We start from the raw sequence: 19,514 nt of genomic DNA on the forward strand, positions 1-19,514 counted from the left end.
ATCTCAGGTAAGGAAAGTAATTGTTGGGGCCGGCACTGTGATGTAACAGGTAAAGTCGCCGCCTGCAGTGTTGGCATCCCATATGGGCGCCAGTTCAAGACCCAACTGCTCCACTTCCAATCCATCTCTCTGCTATGTACTGGGAAATCAGTAGAAGATGGCCCAAGTCTTTGGGCCCCTGCACCTGCATGGGAGACCAGGAGGAAGCTCCTGGCTCCTGGCTTCGAATCTGCACAGCTCTGGCTGTTGTCATCTGGAGAGTGAACCAATGGATGGAAGACCTCTTTCTCTCCCTTTCTCCCTTTCTCTCTCTCTCTCTCTCTCTCTCTCTCTCTCTCTCTGTGTGTGTGTGTGTGTGTGTGTACCTCTGCCTCTCTGTAACTCTGGCTTTCAAATAAATAAATCTTTAAAAAAAACTATGTATATTTTGATGCCCATGCATTTTTAACAGGCATTTTCTATAAACTTTTGGGAGACCCCCTTGTACAGTGATTTTTTTCAGTTTTTCACAGTTTACCAGTGAAACAATAGAAACAGCTCTTTTCATTTAGATCATACTTATGATATGGTAGTCTTTATCCATGCCTCATTTCTAATCCTTACAGTGGTGCAGAGAAGAAATTGAAACCAAGAAACCTGCTGAAGTGGCTAAGCAGTGGATTCAGAGCACCCAACTGGCAAATCAGAGAGGTGGGACCTGAGTGCAGGCGTCTCTGCCCCAAAGGCTCCGTTCCATTCTTTCTAGCATTCTACTCTTTCTATGGTCCTTGATGGAGCATGCTGTTGCCGTCTTAGATCCGTCCAGAGGTCTCTTTATAAAATACGTTGTCATCAGCAGCCCTCAGACTGCCCCCTTCCCTCCACCATCCCTATCTGAAAGGTAAGCCCAGGCAGGATGGGGAACAGGGAGGCAGCACCTCAGCACCAGCAGGGCGATGAGCAGGAGCAGCACCACGATCCCCGTGAGTGTGAAGATGGCGATCAACATGATCTGAGGGCCTGTGAGGGAGACACAACAGGCAACACCCTGGTGAGGCTCTTGCAGAAGGGAACAAAGGAAGTGCAAAGCTTCTTGAATCATCATATAATTGGGAAAGTGAAAAGGGACTTTTTCTCCAAAGGCAGAGTTACAGAGAGGAGAGACAGACAGACAGACAGACACACACACACACACACACACACACACAAACACAGATCTTACATCTACTGGTTCACTCCCCAAACAGATGCAATGGCTGGGGCTGAGCCAGGCCAAAGCCAGGAGTTTAGAACTCCATCTGGCTCTACCATATGGGTGGCAGTGGCCCAAGCACTCAGGCTACCCTCTGCTGTTTTCTCAGGGGCATTAGGAGGGAGCTAGGTCTGAAGTGGAGCAGTGGGAACTCAAACCAGCACTCATCTGGGATGCTGGCATCGTAAGCAGTGGCTGAACTTGCACCATACCACCAGCTGGAAAAGGTACTTGAAAGAAGCAATCATCTTCTATCAATCTCTTCATTGGTGATAAAGAAAGGTCCTGTGTCCCTGATCTCTGAAGAAAGCTGTCTGACGTATGTAGAGGAAAAGTGGGTTTGTTTCAGCTCTCCTCAGAGTGTAGTCATCTCTTTTCTTTCTAACAAGAATCATCAAATGTGATAAGAACACACATAATTTTGGTGGTAGAAGGCTATGCCAGTATGCCTAAGGAGGTTTCAGAGAGGGGAAAAAGCATCAACTTTTTAAAAAATATATTATTTGAGGGCCAGAGAAATAGAGCTCCCATCTGCGGGTTCACTCCCCAAATATCCGGAGCCTGAAACTCAATCCAGTTTCCCACACAGGTAGCAGGAACCCAACTACTAGAACCATCATCTGCTCCCTCCCATTTGTGCATTAACAGGAAACTGGGATTGGGAGTGCAGCTTAAACTCAAACCCAGGCACTCCAGCACTCCAATATGGGATGCAGGGGTCCCACTTGGTAGCTTAAGAGCTAGGCCAAATGCCTGCCTGAGAAAACTGTTTTTATTTTTTTTTAATTTTTAAAAGATATCTATTTATTTGAAAGGTAGAGTTACAGATAGTGAGAGGGAGAGACAGAGAGAAAGGTATTCCATCCGCTAGTTCACTCCCCAGATGGCCCCAATGGCCGGAGCTGTGCCAGGAGCCAGAGCTTCCTCCGGGTCTCCCACGCGGGTGCAGGAACCCAAGGGCTTGGGCCATCTTGTACTGCTTTCCCAGGCCATAGCAGAGAGCTGGATGGGAAGAGGAGCAGCCAGGACTAGAACCAGTGCCCATATGTGATGCTGGCACTGCAGGTAGAGGATTAACCTACTGCACCACAGCGCCCGCCCCGAGAAAACTTTTTTTTATGATTTTTTTGATTTATTTATTTATTTGAAAGTCAGAGTTATACAGAGAGAGGAGAGGCAGAGAGAGAGAGAGAGAGAGAGAGAGAGAGAGAGGTCTTCCATCTGCTGGTTCACTCCCCAGATGGCCGCAACGGCTGGAGCTGTGCCGATCCGAAGCCAGGAGCCGGAGCTTCTTCCGGGTCTCCCTCATGGGTGCAGGGGCCCAAGGACTAGAGCCATCTTCTACTGCTTTCCCAGGTCATAGCAGAGAGCTGGACAGGAAGTGGAGCAGCCGGGTCTCGAACCGGCGCCCATATAGGATGCTGGCACTTCAGGCCAGGGCGTTAACCCACTGTGCCACAGCGCTGGCCCCAGAGAAAACTGTTTTTAAATACAAGGCACATATGGGGAGTGTAGAATTTAACAATGACAGTGTTGCACGCTGGCTCCTCCCAGATCTCTAGGTTACTGAGAGAAGTCAAGGAAGAATGTGCACTTAGTTGTTGGAACACTACAGTGTGGATAGAGTTGTGAAACTACAGTAAGTTGAGATACTCTTAGAAAAGAAAATGGAATACAACAATATGTGATTCTAACCCAAAGAAACACTGAAGCGGAGTCTGAGTATATAAAGGAATGCCTAGTTTGAGAAGGCCAACAAAAATATTAAAACTATGCTTCAAAGTCAAGGCACATATGGGCCACAACAGGACCCTGTTGGAATAGGAAGTTAGTGGACTCAAGAATTAAAAATGCAACAGATGTCAAGCAGTAGAAATAGAAGTTGGAAAATAATGGCAATATGGTGAAGAAGACATGTTTTTCTTACAGCAGGAAAAAACAAAGAAACCAGAAACTCGAGAAAAATGTTCATGGAAGGTATAGTCCTACAATGAAACAAAATAAAATGCAGCCAAGTTTTGAGAATTGGGTATTATGAAAAAGGATCCATCTGTGTGTGGTGTGGGGGTACAGAAAACATTTGGCGTGTTTTGTGGTTCAAAAGGGGGACAATGGCACTATGTAGGAAGACATGTTATAGCATAATGTTTAGCTTTGTAGAAATAATATTTTGTATTCTAATAATAAGGAAAATATTTACTAGTTTTCAACTTGTAGAATCAACTTATCTGTAAAGGACAGAGGGCTTTATTATGGTTACCAAATGAATATTAACCATACCAAATTAAAGAAGTATTCCAGGATGAGAGTCATTTGGCCTGGTGGTTAAGCCACAGGTTGGAATGCCTGCATCTCATGTTAGTGGCAGTGGCTAAGTCCCTGTATGGGAGGTCTTGACTCCTGGCTTCAGCCTGGCTCAACCCTGCCTATTGTGGGCATTTGGAGAGTGAACGAGTGGTTAGAAGCTCTCTCTCCGTTTGTGTCCCAAATTAAAAAAAAAAAATTTAAAAACAATTTATGAAGTGGAAAGGTGGTAGAATGAAGGATTAAAGGCACTAAGAGCCTCATCTTTTTAAGTAGGGAAGCAAAACATTTTATATACAATTGATAGATTAACAATAGAAGCTCATATGTAGAAATTAAAATGATAAAGACATCCAAAGAGTGTACTGACAAAGAAGATATAACTATATTGGGAAGAGGTTAGAAAGAAGAAAAGCTAATTAAGATTAACTAACTCTTCATTTATCAATACAAAAAAATAACTGGATAACATCTAAAGTTCATAAGTCAAGAAATTAAAGCATGTTATTTGGAGACAGGCAAAGAACTAAAAGCTGAAATGACCGAGATTCTGGGGGTGCAGACTTGGGAATACACTTTCCTAATGAATATCTGTACTCCTGGATTTCAAATTATGTGCATGGGCCGGCGCTGTGGCTCACTAGGCTAATCCTCCGCCTTGCGGCGCCGGCACACGGGGTTCTAGTCCCGGTCGGGGCGGCGGATTCTGTCCCAGTTGCCCCTCTTCCAGGCCAGCTCTCTGCTATGGCCAGGGAGTGCAGTGGAGGATGGCCCAAGTGCTTGGGCCCTGCACCCCATGGGAGACCAGGAGAAGCACCTGGCTCCTTGCTTCAGATCAGCGCGGTGTGCCGGCCGCAGCGCGACGGCCACGGCAGCCATTGGAGGGTGAACCAACGGCAAAAGGAAGACCTTTCACTCTGTCTCTCTCTCTCTCTCACTGTCCACTCTGCCTGTCAAAATAAAAAATCAAATTATGTGCATGAATTATCTTTGCTAAAAACAGTTAATAAAGGTGCACTTGAAGAGACACCAAGACCTCTTTATTTAAGGAGAATGCTACCTTGTACTCAGGGACCATGGTACCAACTCTGGCAGGACATGGTCTGTGTCCAAAGTGTTCAGTGTTATGTCTGTAGTACTCAGCACATGACCTGGTACAGTATCAATAAGAATGGCAGAATAAAATATAATTAAGTCAAATCTTGACCTTGCTCAACTTAATGTTTGAGAAAATGGGAGGAAAAAAGTGCCCATATATTAAAATACATAAATAGGCCAGTGCCGCGGCTCACTAGGCTTATCCTCCACCTGCAGCGCCAGCACCCTGGGTTCTAGTCCCAGTCGGGGCACCGGATTCTGTCCCGGTTGCTCCTCTTCCAGTCCAGCTCTCTGCTGTGGCCTGGGAGTGCAGTGGAAGATGGCCCAGGTCCTTGGGCCCTGCACCCACATGGGAGACCAGGAGGCGGCACCTGGCTCCTGGCTTCGGACTGGCACAGCGCGCCGGCCACAACGCGCCGACTGTAGCGGCCACCTGGGGGGTGAACCAATGGAAAACGGAAGACCTTTCTCTCTGTCTTTCTGTCTCTCTCTCTCACTGTCTAACTCTGCCTGTCAAAAAAAAAAAAAAAAAAAGCATAAATAAATTCAACAAACTTGTATTCCATTTGACCTAGCTCACATGTTGTATATGCATTTCTAAACTATGTTTGTTTCATTACTCATGTCCTTCTAATGAACGAATCGTTTTCCCTGAGGTGGGGTGTTTAGCTTGGAAATACTGCAGCACATTCCCATAACGGATGGATTTGAAGAATTTATGGTTTGCTAACATGTGACTTTGCCTTTGATGATGTATTATGTTGTTTTGTGCTAAGAGGAAAATTCCAACACTACAAATGTAAGGTATGAATTGCTACTCTTGGCTGGGCAGAAATAAATTCATTTGTTGAGGTTGAAGTTGCACATGACTTTTGTGAATTCTCTTTGTCACTGCAATCAATGGTGAGACCACCATTGCCACTCTCACACCCTTGTCACACCCCAAATTCTAGACCCCCCCCCAAAAAAAAGTGTCTTTCAGAAATACAAGTTAACAGTGCAGGTAACTCCACTCACCAATCTGCTGTAATTGCACATCCCTCAGACCAGAGTAGGAACTGGAGGGTATATGGTATACTTCTTATACCATCTCAATTCCTGCCTCCCACAGTGTGAACATCTCACTGCACGGGACCCAATTATGATAATCACAAACTGTATTTGAGTACACCATCTCCTACTTAAATATAGTAGTTTTCAATTCAACACTTAGTTTTGTGTTAGCTAAGCTGCAGTTTCTCATTAGTTCTAAGGTTAAGCTTATGCTGCCTTCTGGTGGCTACTGTGGTTATCACATTCTATTTAATCCATTTCACAATTAATGTAGAATGTGTTTATAATCCTAGGGTCATATGACATTATATTCATTGTTGGAAGGAGTGTGTTAAATCTAATTTAACAGAGAAAGGAACTCACAATTAGAAAAGAAATAAATGGACTGAAATTAACACAAGGTAGATTAGTGCTGGAGTCCCGAGTAGAAATTCAAGTTATTTGAATAACTGTGATAGTTATTTATGGTTATCTCATATGTCATTCATTAATTTATTCATTAGGTCCAAGGAACTATGTTGGAGAAGGAGATATGAATAAAGAACGGACCTTAAAAGTACATGACATAAAAAGACTTGTAAACAGATAAGTGTGATATAAGTACTGTGCAGGAAATCAGGTCGGGTAAGCACAACCTTAATAAACTTTTGAAATGCTAAGCAAAAACTTAGACTACAGGTAAATCTCGATGAGTGGTTGTTTACCAGTTGTGCAGGGGAATGACAAATTCCCGTCACAGGAAGTGGCATACAGAAGACCTGTGGCATAAAGCTGCAATATCTCTTTAAAGAAATAGGAGGACGTTGAGAGAGTGGAGAAGGGATTTCAGGAAGATGAAAAATAAAGCTAGAGAAGTAGAAAGACAGGGGATGCTTTGCGTTATGTTCAGTCATTGGGACTTTATTCTGTAGGTAAAGTGCTGCTAGACAGAGTTTAGCACCAGTGCAGTGATGCAACTGGATTCATGCTTCATGCTGATGGCAGTGTGGGTTGGACTGGAGGCAGGCAGGACTGAAGCGGGAAGTCAGCTGGACATCATTGCTGTAATCCATGAAGCAGATGATGAGGGCTCCCGTGAGGACAGGAACCAAATCTGCACTGTTCTTTGCTGTATCCCAGGCACCTGGAACATTGTCTGGTACTAAGTCTATCTTTGTTAAATCAAAGAGTGATGGTGAAATGTTCCTTTATTTAGTTTGCAGTTATGTACAGAGAAAAAAAAACAGGCATGCATATTTTACTCACACACTATTGGAGAGACTGAGTTGCTTTATTTGTAAAGTTTACAACTAAATGTAGTAACAGTTAAGTGATGAAAAGCTCTGGCTGAGTTTTCTGGTTAACTGAGGATGAAATGAAGTTGCTTAGGATAATATAGCCTCATAGTATTAATATAAATATTTGATGCAATCTCTTTTAAGTATGTAACAAATGCTTTTGATAAGTTTGCACTTTACAAATCAGAACTTCAGATAGCTAAAATTTACAAATCTACCATAGTCACTGAGAACTATAATTAAAGAGCAAAAAGTTAACTCAAAAAGTTACAAGATGGGGCAGGCATTTTGTGTAGTATTTAAGATACTGATCAGGATGCCCATGTCTGACATTGGAGTATCTGGGTTCAATTCCCAGCTCCAACTCCTGATTTTAGCTTCCTACTAATGAGAGGCAGCAGGTGACGGCTCAAATAATTGAGCTCCTGCCGTTTTCATGGGACACCTGAATTGAGTTCCTAGATTCAGCTTCAGCTCTGAGGCATTTGGGGAGTGAACTAGTGAATGAGAGTTCTCTCTCTGTCTCTGCTTCTTAAATAATTTTTTTAAAAAATTACAAAAGGAAGACAGAGTTGTAGAAGCCCATGAGAAAAGAGATGCTTTTCCAAAATCAAGTTTGGTCAAAAAATAAAGACAGATGATGACTTTAAATATAATAAATAGGCTCATTAAATAAAATGAGCTTTAAAAAAGCAATGATAGCAGTAAATATGAAGTCAGCTCAGGATGGCTCATTGTCTGGAAGAATATGATTCCTTTCCACCACCTTGTCAACACTCTCTTAAGTCAGTCACTAATGACTATGAGATTAAAAACATAGGAATCATTTTTGGACCAATTTTGACTCATGGAGGAGAAGAGGACTAGAAACAGTTTTGATACAAGCAAGCCCATCGAACCAGAGACGCTTCTTTCATCGGGTCAAGTTTTCAGTTTCTGGCTGTGCAGCTGGTCTGGAATAGAAATGTTCCTAGCCTATAATTTTTTTAAGATTTATTTATTTATTTGAAAGGCAGAGTTACAGAAAGGAAGAGAGAGAGAGAGAGAGAGAGTGAACTTCCATCTGCTGTTTCACTCCCTAAATGGCCACGACTGAAGCTGAGCCAATTTGAAGCCAGGAGACTGGAACTTCTTCCAGGTCTCCCACATGGATGCAGGGGCCTAAGGACTTGGGACATCTTTTGCTTTCCCAGGCACATTAGCAGGGAGCTGGCTTGGAAGTGGAGCAGCTGGGACTTGAACCAGAGCCCATATGGGATGTTGGCACTGCAGGTGGTGGCTTTATCCACTGTGCTATAGTGTCAGCCCCAGCCTATAATTTTTTAATACTTCGAAAAACTGAGAACCTAATTCAGAGTCTTTGTGGAAAATTTGGAAACTTCAGAAAAATATAAAAAATCAAGAAAAGCTTCCAGGTTTGTATTTCTTAGAAGCTGCTACTGTTAGTATTTTAACATAATTCTTTTCAATATTATGTCTTTGCATTGTTTTACAAAGTTAGAATCCTGTTAAAAAACTAAATTTTTCATTACTTTACATAAATTTCCTAACATTACTATTTTTAATTGATTGCATGGTAATTCATTTATGAATATATCATGCTTTTCTAAGTAATTTTACTAATGTTTCTTTTTTTGCAACTTTGGATATAAGTATTTGCTTAAATTTATAATTTTCCTAAAGATATATTAGTAACATGGATTCTTATTATCCAGAAGGGTAAGGCCTGGATATGCCAGTCATGGACTATCTTGAGGCCTTCTTGCCCAGGAGAAACCTCATAGGCCCTACTTGCTGATGGATGATCAGTGACTCAGGGTTGCATTGCCAACTTGCATTGTGATGGCCTGACCATGCCAGGGCTTCTTGTGACATGATAGAACCTCATCTTAAGTAGGGGATAAAGCATCACTGCAATTCAAACTTGTGTCCTGTGAAGGAATGGGGAGGCCGTGATCAAGGATCACCCCTCAGCCTCGAGTAGCCAGCGCTCCTTGCTGAGATATGTGTCTCTTGAGCTTATTGCAACAAAATGTAAATGGGGCAAGAAAATATGCCTCTGTGCCCATTTTTACCAATTTTTAAACCTAGTTTTCTATGGAATAGTAGAGTAGGACACATTTTAAAGAGGAGTATAGGGACTAGTGGGTAAAGCTGCCACCTATAAAGCTGGCATACCATATGGGCAACAATTTGAGTCCTAGCTGCTCCACTTCCAATCCAGCTCCCTGCTAATGGCCTTGGAAAAGCATCAGAAGATGACCCAAATTCTTGGGCCCCTGCCACCCATGTGGGAGACCAGGAAGAAGCTACTGGCTCCTGCCTTGAGCCTGGCTCAGCCCCTGCCATTGTGCCATTTAGGGAGTGGACCAGCCAATGGAAGACCTCTCTCTCTGTTTCTCCTTCTCTTGCTCTCTTTCAAATAAATAATTCTTAGAAAAAGAGTATAGCTAAATTAGAATGACTTTTTTTTTTTTTTTTTTGACAGGCAGAGTGGACAGTGAGAGAGAGAGAGACAGAGAGAAAGGTCTTCCTTTTGCCGTTGGTTCACCCTCCAATGGCCGCCGCGGCCGGCGCGCTGCGGCCGGCGCACCGCGCTGATCCGATGGCAGGAGCCAGGAGCCAGGTGCTTTTCCTGGTCTCCCATGGGGTGCAGGGCCCAAGCACCTGGGCCATCCTCCACTGCACTCCCTGGCCACAGCAGAGGGCTGGCCTGGAAGAGGGGCAACCGGGACAGAATCCGGCGCCCCGACCGGGACTAGAACCCGGTGTGCCGGCGCCGCTAGGCGGAGGATTAGCCTAGTGAGCCGCGGCGCCGGCCTAGAATGACTTTTTAAAATATTTATTTATTTATTTGAAAGGCAGAGTTACAGAGAGGAAGAGTCAGAGAGAAAGAGAGAGAGAGGTCTTCCATCCGCTGGTTTACTCCCCAGATGGCCACAATGGCCAGAACTGTGCCAATCTGAAGCCAGGAGCCAGGAGCTTCTTCTGGGTTTCCCACGTGGGTGAGGGGGTGGGGAGGGGATGTGCGGGGGCCACGGACTTGGGCCATCTTCTATTGCTTTCCCAGGCCATAACAGAGAGCTGGACTGGAAGTGGAGCAGCCAGAACTCGAACCTGCGCCCACATGGGATGCTGACACCACAGGCAATAGCTTTACCGACTATACCACAGTGGGTTGAGCTGTGGCCTGTGATGCCAGTATCACATGTAGGTGCCTGTTCATGGCCTGGCTGCTCCACTTTCAATCCAGCTCCCTGCTAATGCATCTGGGAGAGCGGTGGAGGATGGCTCAAGTGCCTTGGCCCCTGCCACCAACTTGGGAGACCAGGAAGAGTCTCCTGGCTCTATTGCAGCCATTTGGATGGTGAGCCAGCAGAGAGAAGATCTCTCTTTCTGTCTTTCCCTCTTGTCTCCATGTAACTCTGCATTTCAAAAAATTAATTAATTAAGATATTTTGAGTGTTGGATCACAGCTGCAATATCATTAATTGCACACAGAAGTCTATATTTATAAACCAGCAAATCTAGCTGACACAATAAGCTAAACACAGACTAACTGCATAACCTTTAGGGTTTGCTCTCCTTACCATCAAAACAATTTCAGGTAATGAAAATTCACTAAGGTATCTTACCCCGACCCGGAATATCATTAGGAAGTTTGTGGTTCTTCCAGACGAATGTGGGGCTCATATCCACTGGGATAGTGTTATTCACGCGAGTGTCATAAGTCAAAAGAACCTTGAACTATGTCAGCATGCAAAAAGAAAAAAGAACAGAAAAAGACATTTTAGAAAAACTTCTGATGGGATTGACTATCTTGCCCAGTGGTACTTGAGTTTCATAACACTTCTCAGTGAAACAAGGTAATTATTAACCAGTTCAGAACTAGTTAGGATCTTCTCATTGGTACGTAGCATGAGTACGGATTTAAATTCCTGGTGCGCCTATTCGTTTTCTATTTCTTTATGACCATGTACTTTACAGTTAAACCCTGCCCAATGCAGAGTCTTTAGGTCTTGAGAGAACTAGTTCAAGTCTTTCATTTTATCAATGCTAAAATAGAAGCCAAAAAATAGTAAATGGCTGGCTCCAAGTCACATGGCCAAAGAAGCACCAGTGTCTTACATAACATTTAAGTTGCTTTTAAAAACCTTCTCTGGAGAAAAATGCACTACTGCTAAAAGCCATTATATCACTCTGATACATGTCAAGGGGCCTTGAAATAATGCTGCATTTTTAAAATTCTATCAATTACCTCATTTTCTAATCTCTCTTATCCCTTTGCTCTAATGTGCTTTCTGTACATGCCATTTAATTTGGTTTGTATAAGAGGTTTCTTTTCTAAGTAATCTGCTAATGGAAATATTAATAAATCTTCAAATTACTGCTGCATTTATTAAGTTTTGTAGAAGAGAGAAGCAACAGAATATGTCATTGAAATCTTTAGTTGTAGAAATGAATAAACAATCTTTAGCAAAGACTTGTTATCCCATCTTTTTATTAATTTATTTGGATGGCTTAACATATATATTACAGTGAATATTCAGAGTAAGAATTCTACGTGTGAAAATACTTAAGGAATACTACCCCAATATAAGGCAGAATTTTAAAGCTAAAATGAACTATCTCAGATTGTAAATAACCTCTTAGACCAGGCATTTGGAGCAGTGGAAAAGATGCTACTTGGGATGCCCCTACCCCATACTAGAGTGCCTGGATTTGATCTGACCTGCACTTTCAATTCCAGCTTCTTGATTTATGTGCATCCTGGGAGGCAGCAGGTGATGGTTCAAGTACTTGTGTCCCTGCCAACCACATAGGTGATGCTTTAGAAGCTGCTGACTCTGGCCTGGGCCTGACCCTGCCCTAGGTGTTGTAAGCATTTGGGGAGTGGATGAAAGTTCTCTGTTTTTAAGTAAAGTAAATAAAAATTTAAAAGATATTCAAATAAATAAACTATTCCTTCACTGTTGCTCCTCTTCAAGTTATCCCTCCTCACCCAGATTACCACATATTTTCTGATAAGCAGTAGGATGTACTTTCTTGGTATCCACAGAAGTATACAGAAGTATCATAGTAGTGTCAATATCCCCACAGTCGTCCAGAGTCACAGGACCCGTATACCCTAGGACAAATCCAGAGAGCGTTAGAGGTCATTGTTAATGTTTTACCTGACAGGTGGAATTCTGACAGTGTATAATATAGGTTCACATGAATATTTCATATTTAGTGAGAAATTATTACCCTTAATGGTCTAATCAGAGGATACTTAGATTGGTTTTTGACCCTGAGATCTCTGAAGAGTATTTTTATGTCAGTTAGTGTTAGTCAGCAGAAAAAACGTATTTTTATTTCACTTAGAACAGCAATAAATGTAACCAGAGAATAAACTTCTCAATTATTAGTGATGAATCTTTGCTAAAAATATTTACTAAACTGGTAGCAATCTGTAGATCCCTGTATAATCTAAATTACATTGTAAAAAGATCAAGATCTCTTCACTATCACTTATTGACTGAAGATATAAAACATCACTTAAGTTCTCTGAATTCCAATCTTTTATCTATGACATAATAGCAATATAGGATAGACATTTGAAATGGCTGTTAAGGTTAAATATGACTAAAACATCAATTTTTTTTTTTTGACAGGCAGAATGGACAGTGAGAGAGAGACAGAGAGAAAGGTCTTCCTTTTCCGTTGGTTCACCCTCCAATGGCCGCTGCGGCTGGCACGCTGCAGCCAGCGCACCACGCTGATCCAAAGCCAGGAGCCAGGTGCTTCTTCCTGGTCTCCCATGCAGGTGCAGGGCCCAAGGACTTGGGCCATCCTCCACTGCACTTCCGGGCCACAGCAGAGAGAGGGACTGGAAGAGGAGCAACCGGGACAGAATCCGGCACCCTGACCGGGACTAGAACCCGGGGTGCTGGGGCCACAGGTGGAGGATTAGCCTATTGAGCTGCGGTGCTGGCTAAATCAGCAATTTTACATGGTTCAATGTAATAGATAATACTTATTTCATATTTACTAAATACTAGACTGAGCTAAATGTTTTATATGCATTGATCACTTTATTATCCCTGGAATACTAGGATACAGACACTATTATTGACTCTATATTATTGATGAGAAATTATTGAAGTCAGAGATGTTAAGGAACTGGTCCAGGGCATTGTATGGTTGGTGGGTGGCTAAACTAGGACATAAGCAAATATCTCCTGGCTCTCAGCCTGGGACAGTGGCCACTGGGAAGCCTGACCATGACCATGGATGTGGGAACATTAGGAATGCACAAATCATGGCTGGCAGAGCTTGGGACACAAGGAATGATCATTAAATACTTGTCCTGCCGGCGCCGCGGCTCACTAGGCTAATCCTCCACCTTGCGGCACCGGCACACCGGGTTCTAGTCCCGGTCGGGGTGCCGGATTCTGTCCCAGTTGCCCCTCTTCCAGGCCAGCTCTCTGCTGTGGCCAGGGAGTGCAGTGGAGGATGGCCCAAGTACTGGTCCCTGCACCCCATGGGAGACCAGGAAAAGTACCTGGCTCCTGCCATTGGATCAGCGTGGTGCACTGGCCGCAGCATGCCAGCCACGGCGGCCATTGGAGGGTGAACCATCGGCAAAGGAAGACCTTTCTCTCTGTCTCTCTCTCTCTCTCACTGTCCACTCTGCCTGTCAAAAAAAAAAAAAAAGACATAAATACTTGTCCTTCCCTTCCCACTTCTGCAGGGGTATGGAAACGACCACTTCCTGTTATTGTCACACACCACAGCCATTGGTGCAGCCCTCAGAACTGATGCCAGCAGAGGAAGCCAGCAGAGGAAGACGCATCCTGTGGGAAAACAAAGGATTCCCATAGGAAAACCATAAGGCAACTTAGAGAAGGTATCTATCATTTGTCTGTTACTCAGTAGACAGTACATTTAAAAGGAATTTCCTTCATAATCTCAGGATGAATTTTGGAAAAAATGAAAGATGAGAGTTTCAGTAGAGGCTCCATGGGAAAGGCAACGCAGATGCGTGTGGTTCAGAGGGGAGAGGGGTATGTGTTGCCTTGGAATCATTAAAAGTTTTATTAGAGGCTTAACAGTCATGGTTTCTACCCTTGAAGAATGGGAGATGTGGAGGAAACAAAATCAAACCGCAGATATTTCTCTTCTTGCTAGCTTCTAAGCATAGCCTGGGTGTCACCTAATTAGAATGTCCTGGAATCAGCTTGTCCATACATCCAAGGCCTGAGCTCCTTGCTCTTTCTATGATATGCAAGATTCTGAAAGTCTGCAGCATAAACTGGAGTCCATATATCAGCAATGGCATCCCCAAAGTTTATGTAACCACGTTTGCCTCTATGGAATTGAAAGGTCTTTAGCCGTTGAACCATGTATTGCTACATTCATTCTTGGTTTCCCAAAGTCCATTCACAAAGCCCAATCTCTACAACTTTGTTATTGAGTGCTCCTAGGAGACCAGTACCTTGGAATGTGAGGTTCCTGAAAGCATGAGCAAATTTGGAGGTGGTAATATTTTCTCCATTTTTAAGAAAAGTCTTCAGCATGTGTCCAAAGAGCAAGGTCCCATCCAAGTAAGCAAGAGTGAAGTCATTTCTTGCCTGAATGAGGAAGGGAAATCTTAAAATAGGTTCAAAAAAGAGATTTAGGTCTTGAGCCTGGAGTGAAATGATCTTGGGGTCAGCTGGGTAAAGTGGGAAAGTAGGGGGACATGTGGGGAATTGGAGGGATGGGTGGTGGTAAAGGAGACTTCTGGAAAGTCCTTCCTTGGGTCAGTGCTCTTTATTACTCATGTCACAGTTATGCCGCCTTTTGGGATCAATAAAACAAGAACACCGCCTTTAGGGCAGTAATTCCAGGCAGTTATACTTCCTTCCTATGATAAAATACATAATTGCAACCAGGAAAGTGGACATAAAACATTTTCATAATTCTTGTAAAATTTTATGTAACGATAGTGCTTGCTTGCAGTTTAATGTACATTAAGTGCAAAAGAGAAAACCAACAATTACAACCCCTGCCTTTCAGTATACTGGGTGAGACATGAGGAGTTGGGATTGGATGATACCATCGCACTTGCTCTGAAGACAGTTCTCATTGGGTATTACTTCAGGCCCCTATGTGAGAGCACTTCAAAAGTTTTGTAAAAAATGGAATTGAAATATGTTGATTTTGTTGCAAAAAAATGTTTGAAATCCATGTATAGTCTTTGCATGATATTCATTTTCATGAAGTTTTTGAATACCCCTCATATGCATGGATTTCAGTATTTTTACATCAAGCAAACTTACCTTTGAAAGGCAGAAAGATTGAGTGGGGAGAGGAAAATAGAGTGTGCTGCTTCACTCCGTACATGCCTGCAACAGCCAGGGCTGAGTTGGGCTGAAGCCAGGAACCTGGAACTCAATCCAGGTCTCTATTCATGTGGCAGGGACCCAAGTACAAGAGCCTTCACCCCCTGCCTCACAGGGCACACATTCCAGGAAGCTGGAATCTGGAGTGGCCCTGGGACTTGAACCAAGGCACTCTGATACAGGATATGGGTATCACGTGTGGTGATTTAAGGGCTACACCAAATGCCTGCCTCTGAACTTTTCTTCTTTTTCTTTTTTTTCTTTCTCTCTCTCTCTCTTTTTTTTTTTTTTTGGACAGGCAGAGTGGACAGTGAGAGAGAGAGAGACAGAGAGAAAGGTCTTTCTTTACCGTTGGTTCACCCTCCAATGGCCACTGCGGCTGGCACGCTGCAGCCGGCACACCGCGCTTATCTGAAGCCAGGAGCCAGGTGCTTCTCCTGGTCTCCCGTGTGGGTGCAGGGCCCAAGCACTTGGGCCATCCTCCACTGCACTCCCTGGCCACAGCAGAGAGCTGGCCTGGAAGAGGGGCAACCGGGACAGAATCCGGCGCCCCGACCGGGACTAGAACCCGGTGTGCCAGCACCGCAGGTGGAGGATTAGCCTATTGAGCTGCAGCGCCAGCTTGAACTTTTCTTCTAATTCAATTTTCTACAAACTTTTTGAGGCACCTTCATATCTACAAAAGGAAAATACTGGAAAGGATCAGAACTCCTCTGACTCTCTGGCTGGTGTGTGGTGATCTTCACAGAACTGGGCTATGAATGAAAAGTTCTTTCTTTACTGAGACTCAGTGAGTTCTGTGACCTCAGGTACTTTGGACTGCTTGCCTATGCAGAATCCCATTTTTGCCAGAGTCAAGAAGGAGGACAGCAATCTCTGGATATGGCACCCAGAATTATATTTGCAATAAAATATAAACAGGAAAAAGAAAGCCTCTTTGACTCATTTCAGTTTCTTTCACTGAAATCTTGTTTCATGAGATGAAAAGGATCCAGTGAACACCCAGCCCCCTAAGAGATTGTAGCCCTTATTTTGGCAGGGTCATAAATTGGAAGATTCAGAGCCACCACTCCAGTAAAAACAGATACTCTCAGAAGCATCCAACTTTCTTATAGCTTTTGGTGCTTGGCCCCATAGACTGGCCATCCCAAGGTTGTTTACTGGCTTAAGAGTTCCCTTTACCCTTTCTCCCAATCTAAACTTGCTCATAACTGTTGACCTTGGAGGGCAGAAGGCATCCCGTAAACTGAGTCAAGGTACAGTGGTCAACAAAGCTCAATGTACTATTAATGCCAAAGACCCTGCATTATAAGAGGGACTATGATTTTATGTCTAAATGGAGTCCCTCCTCCTGGGACAAATACTAAAACAGATGGGCTACTGGGATAACAGGAATAAACCAGAACTGTCCTGGGTAAATTGGGATGGTGGTCAGCTGAATTACAGCAGAGGTCAATGTCTTAACCTGGGAAGACATCTGCAAAGGTAGAATTCTGATACCAGCTGAAGGAGAGAGTTGCTTTGGGAGGTACAGAACTTTCTTGTACTCTTTCCTTTATTTTATATTGTTTGGCTTCTACTGAAGTGTAAGAGTGACCCTTGACAGCAAGACTTCTTCCTGTCTTCCCATATTGTCACTCTCGTTCTGACATGACAGAGTACTGTTGTGCTGGTCTAGAATTTAGCAAATTGACTTGGAGTGATAGTTTTGATTTTTGGATCCTCCTATTTCAAAATTATATACATATAGTTGTTCTTAGTTAATATTTGTTCAGTGCACTGAAATGAGAAGAGATAATTGCTCATTTAAGAATGCAGGATGATGATATCACCCTATAGAAGGGGCTTCAAACATTTATGTAAAATTCACATTATCTTTTAATTCTCTTTTCCCATGAATACTTTGAAGCTCCTTTTTCTATTCCTATGTATTATACACACACACACACACACACACACATACACACACATACACACACACATACACATATCTTACCGGCAGAACATCTTTGGAGAATGAGTTATTTAAGGTGAAATTTCCAGGAGGTAGTGTCAAAACAAGGAAATTTTTCATATAGTCAGGGGCTGTGACACTGTCATTGAAGTAGTAGTTACTGTAATAAAATGTACAGGTTCTTAGTGAAAATTAGGTTCCTCAAAAAATAAAGACATATCTTCCACATTTTACAAAACTATAACATGAGCCTTGAAAATAGTCAGAAAGATTTTTTCAGTTCCCAGATAGGATTATTTTCTTCTATATTTGCCAAATTGAATAAAAGAACTTAGGTACCTCTAAGTCAAAATACACAAATGGAAAGGAAAAAGATACAGGTACTCCTTTGAGACAGCTTTTGTTTTCAAGACTTAGAAACTGTTAGTTTATACCTGGAATCTTTATTTTCCTTAAACACCCTTAAGAATATAAAGATACTAAGGAGCAGGTGGTTGGCATAATTGTTCATATACCTGTGTCCCACTTCAGGGTGTTGCCTGGGTTTGATTCCAAGCTACAGCTCCCAACTTCAGCTTCCCACCAAGGCAGACCCTGGGAGGCAGCAATGATGGATCAATGAATTGCCACCCACATGGAGACCTGGATTGTTTCTGGCTCCTGATTCTGACCTTGACTTACCCCAGCAACTGTGGGCCTCTAGGGAGTAAACTAGCAAATGGAAACTCTGTCTCTCTTTCTCCTCTTCTATCCATCTCTCACTCTCTTTCTCCTCTTCTATCTGTCTCTCAAATAAATTAAAATATAATAAGGATTGCGAGATGGCAGACATAAAATTTGTCATTAGGCCTACTTTTCAAATGGTTAAACTCAAGCATAAACATTTTCTCTAACATTGTAAGTTTTTGACATGTAGGATATTGGTTTATTGATCTTTGTATCATCAACTCTTAGACAATAGTTGGCACATTGTAGACTCAACATCATTTGAAGTTGCTCTGATAATCATATGGGTTCTAAACTTCCTAATACTTTGGATGCTTTAATACGCAAACAATGTAACTTTAAAAAATTTTTAACACATATATAAAAATCATATATATCTATGGGGTATCATAGATCATATATATGTATGGGGTACCATATATCAATATATGTATACATTGTATAATGTCCAATTAGGGTAAACAGATTTATCTCTGCAAATACTTAACATTTCTTCATGGGAAAATATCCAAAATCCTATTGCCTAGGTTTTTTTTAAAGAATATAACATGTTTGAAATGCTATAACTAGGGTGATTATCATTTAATGTTTAAACACAACTTTGTACTAACGACTGTTGGATATTTTGCCATACTATCACATCTAATTCCAAAAGCACCCTCATAAAATGGACATTCTAATTCTCATTTTATAAATGAGAAGATTTATATAGATTTATTTATTTACTTGCAAGTCAGAATTACAGTGAGAGAGTGAGAAACAGACACACACACACACACACACACACACAATGAGGGGGTGGGGAATAAGAGAGTGAGAGACAGAGAGAAAGAAAGAGATCTTCCATTCGCTGATCCATTTCCAGATGGCCTCAATGGCTGAGGTTAACTCAGGCAAAAGCCAGGAGCCAGGAATTTTATCTAGGTCTCCCACTTGGGTGGCAGGGACCTAGATACTTGGGTCATCTTCCACTGTTTTTCCCAGGACATGAGCAGGGAGCTGGATCAGGAGTGGAGCAACCAAGACTCAAACCGGCACCCCTATGGGATACTGTCATTGAAAGTGGAAGCTTTACCCACTATGCCACAACCCAGGCCCCCAGATGAGGAGATTTAATTTCAAGATGCCAAGAAATACCTGAATCAAAAGAATCAGGAGTATCAGAATTAGGATTCAAACACAAGTTATGTCGTTTTGAATCTTCCTAAAACATTACCACACATCTTTAGGGAATAGTGACAATGGAATGCCTGCACTCAGGTAGTTGACTGAGAATTTTTCAAAGTAAAATTACACTAACCTGGCTACACTAAGGACTTCTTTTAGAAGATGAAGCAGTTGTTGAAATCAACGTGATTGTAGGAGTGAACTATTGATAATTCTGCCTTCTTTCCTGTACTTAGGCAGCTAAAAGCCTAAGTTGGATGATTAATAATGTGTGTGTACAACTAGCTGTGAAACAGCCTCATAGTTCCTATGCCACATGTTTAGTATGGGTGAAACAA

The 19,514-nt window shown here is 42.6% G+C and overlaps 2 protein-coding genes across 10 annotated transcripts in view; one reads left to right on the forward strand and one right to left on the reverse strand.

The window, feature by feature from the left end:
- The window catches only part of LOC149124732 (large ribosomal subunit protein eL6-like), a 125,114-nt gene that overhangs the window by 88,559 nt on the left and 17,041 nt on the right, over nucleotides 1–19,514 (forward strand). For 4 of the 5 annotated variants that reach the window (XR_016213505.1, XR_016213506.1, XR_016213507.1 and 1 more), the window contains 2 exons: nucleotides 606–690; nucleotides 13,697–13,852. The gene's annotated coding sequence lies outside the window, so the exon portion shown is untranslated. Of the gene's footprint in view, nucleotides 1–605; nucleotides 691–1,340; nucleotides 1,461–13,696; nucleotides 13,853–19,514 lie in introns of those variants that run through there. The other variant, XM_089304628.1, reaches the window with a different exon arrangement.
- GUCY2C (guanylate cyclase 2C) overlaps nucleotides 1–19,514 on the reverse strand; it is a 109,647-nt gene that overhangs the window by 50,324 nt on the left and 39,809 nt on the right. For 4 of the 5 annotated variants that reach the window (XR_011379003.2, XM_051850284.3, XM_051850282.3 and 1 more), the window contains 5 exons: nucleotides 17,326–17,443; nucleotides 14,441–14,576; nucleotides 12,006–12,091; nucleotides 10,599–10,710; nucleotides 918–999 (listed from right to left, as the gene is read on the reverse strand). Coding sequence is in view for 4 of the 5 variants with exons in the window: in XM_051850284.3 (XP_051706244.1) it covers nucleotides 918–999; nucleotides 10,599–10,710; nucleotides 12,006–12,091; nucleotides 14,441–14,576; nucleotides 17,326–17,443 (534 nt within the window). In the remaining variant the exon portion in view is untranslated. Of the gene's footprint in view, nucleotides 1–917; nucleotides 1,000–10,598; nucleotides 10,711–11,974; nucleotides 12,092–14,440; nucleotides 14,577–17,325; nucleotides 17,444–19,514 lie in introns of those variants that run through there. The other variant, XM_089304626.1, reaches the window with a different exon arrangement.

The sequence above is a fragment of the Oryctolagus cuniculus genome, chromosome 9 (genome assembly GCF_051225735.1).
Source record: "Oryctolagus cuniculus isolate XC-2025 breed Fujian yellow rabbit chromosome 9, ASM5122573v1, whole genome shotgun sequence".
Classification (NCBI taxonomy): domain Eukaryota; kingdom Metazoa; phylum Chordata; class Mammalia; order Lagomorpha; family Leporidae; genus Oryctolagus; species Oryctolagus cuniculus.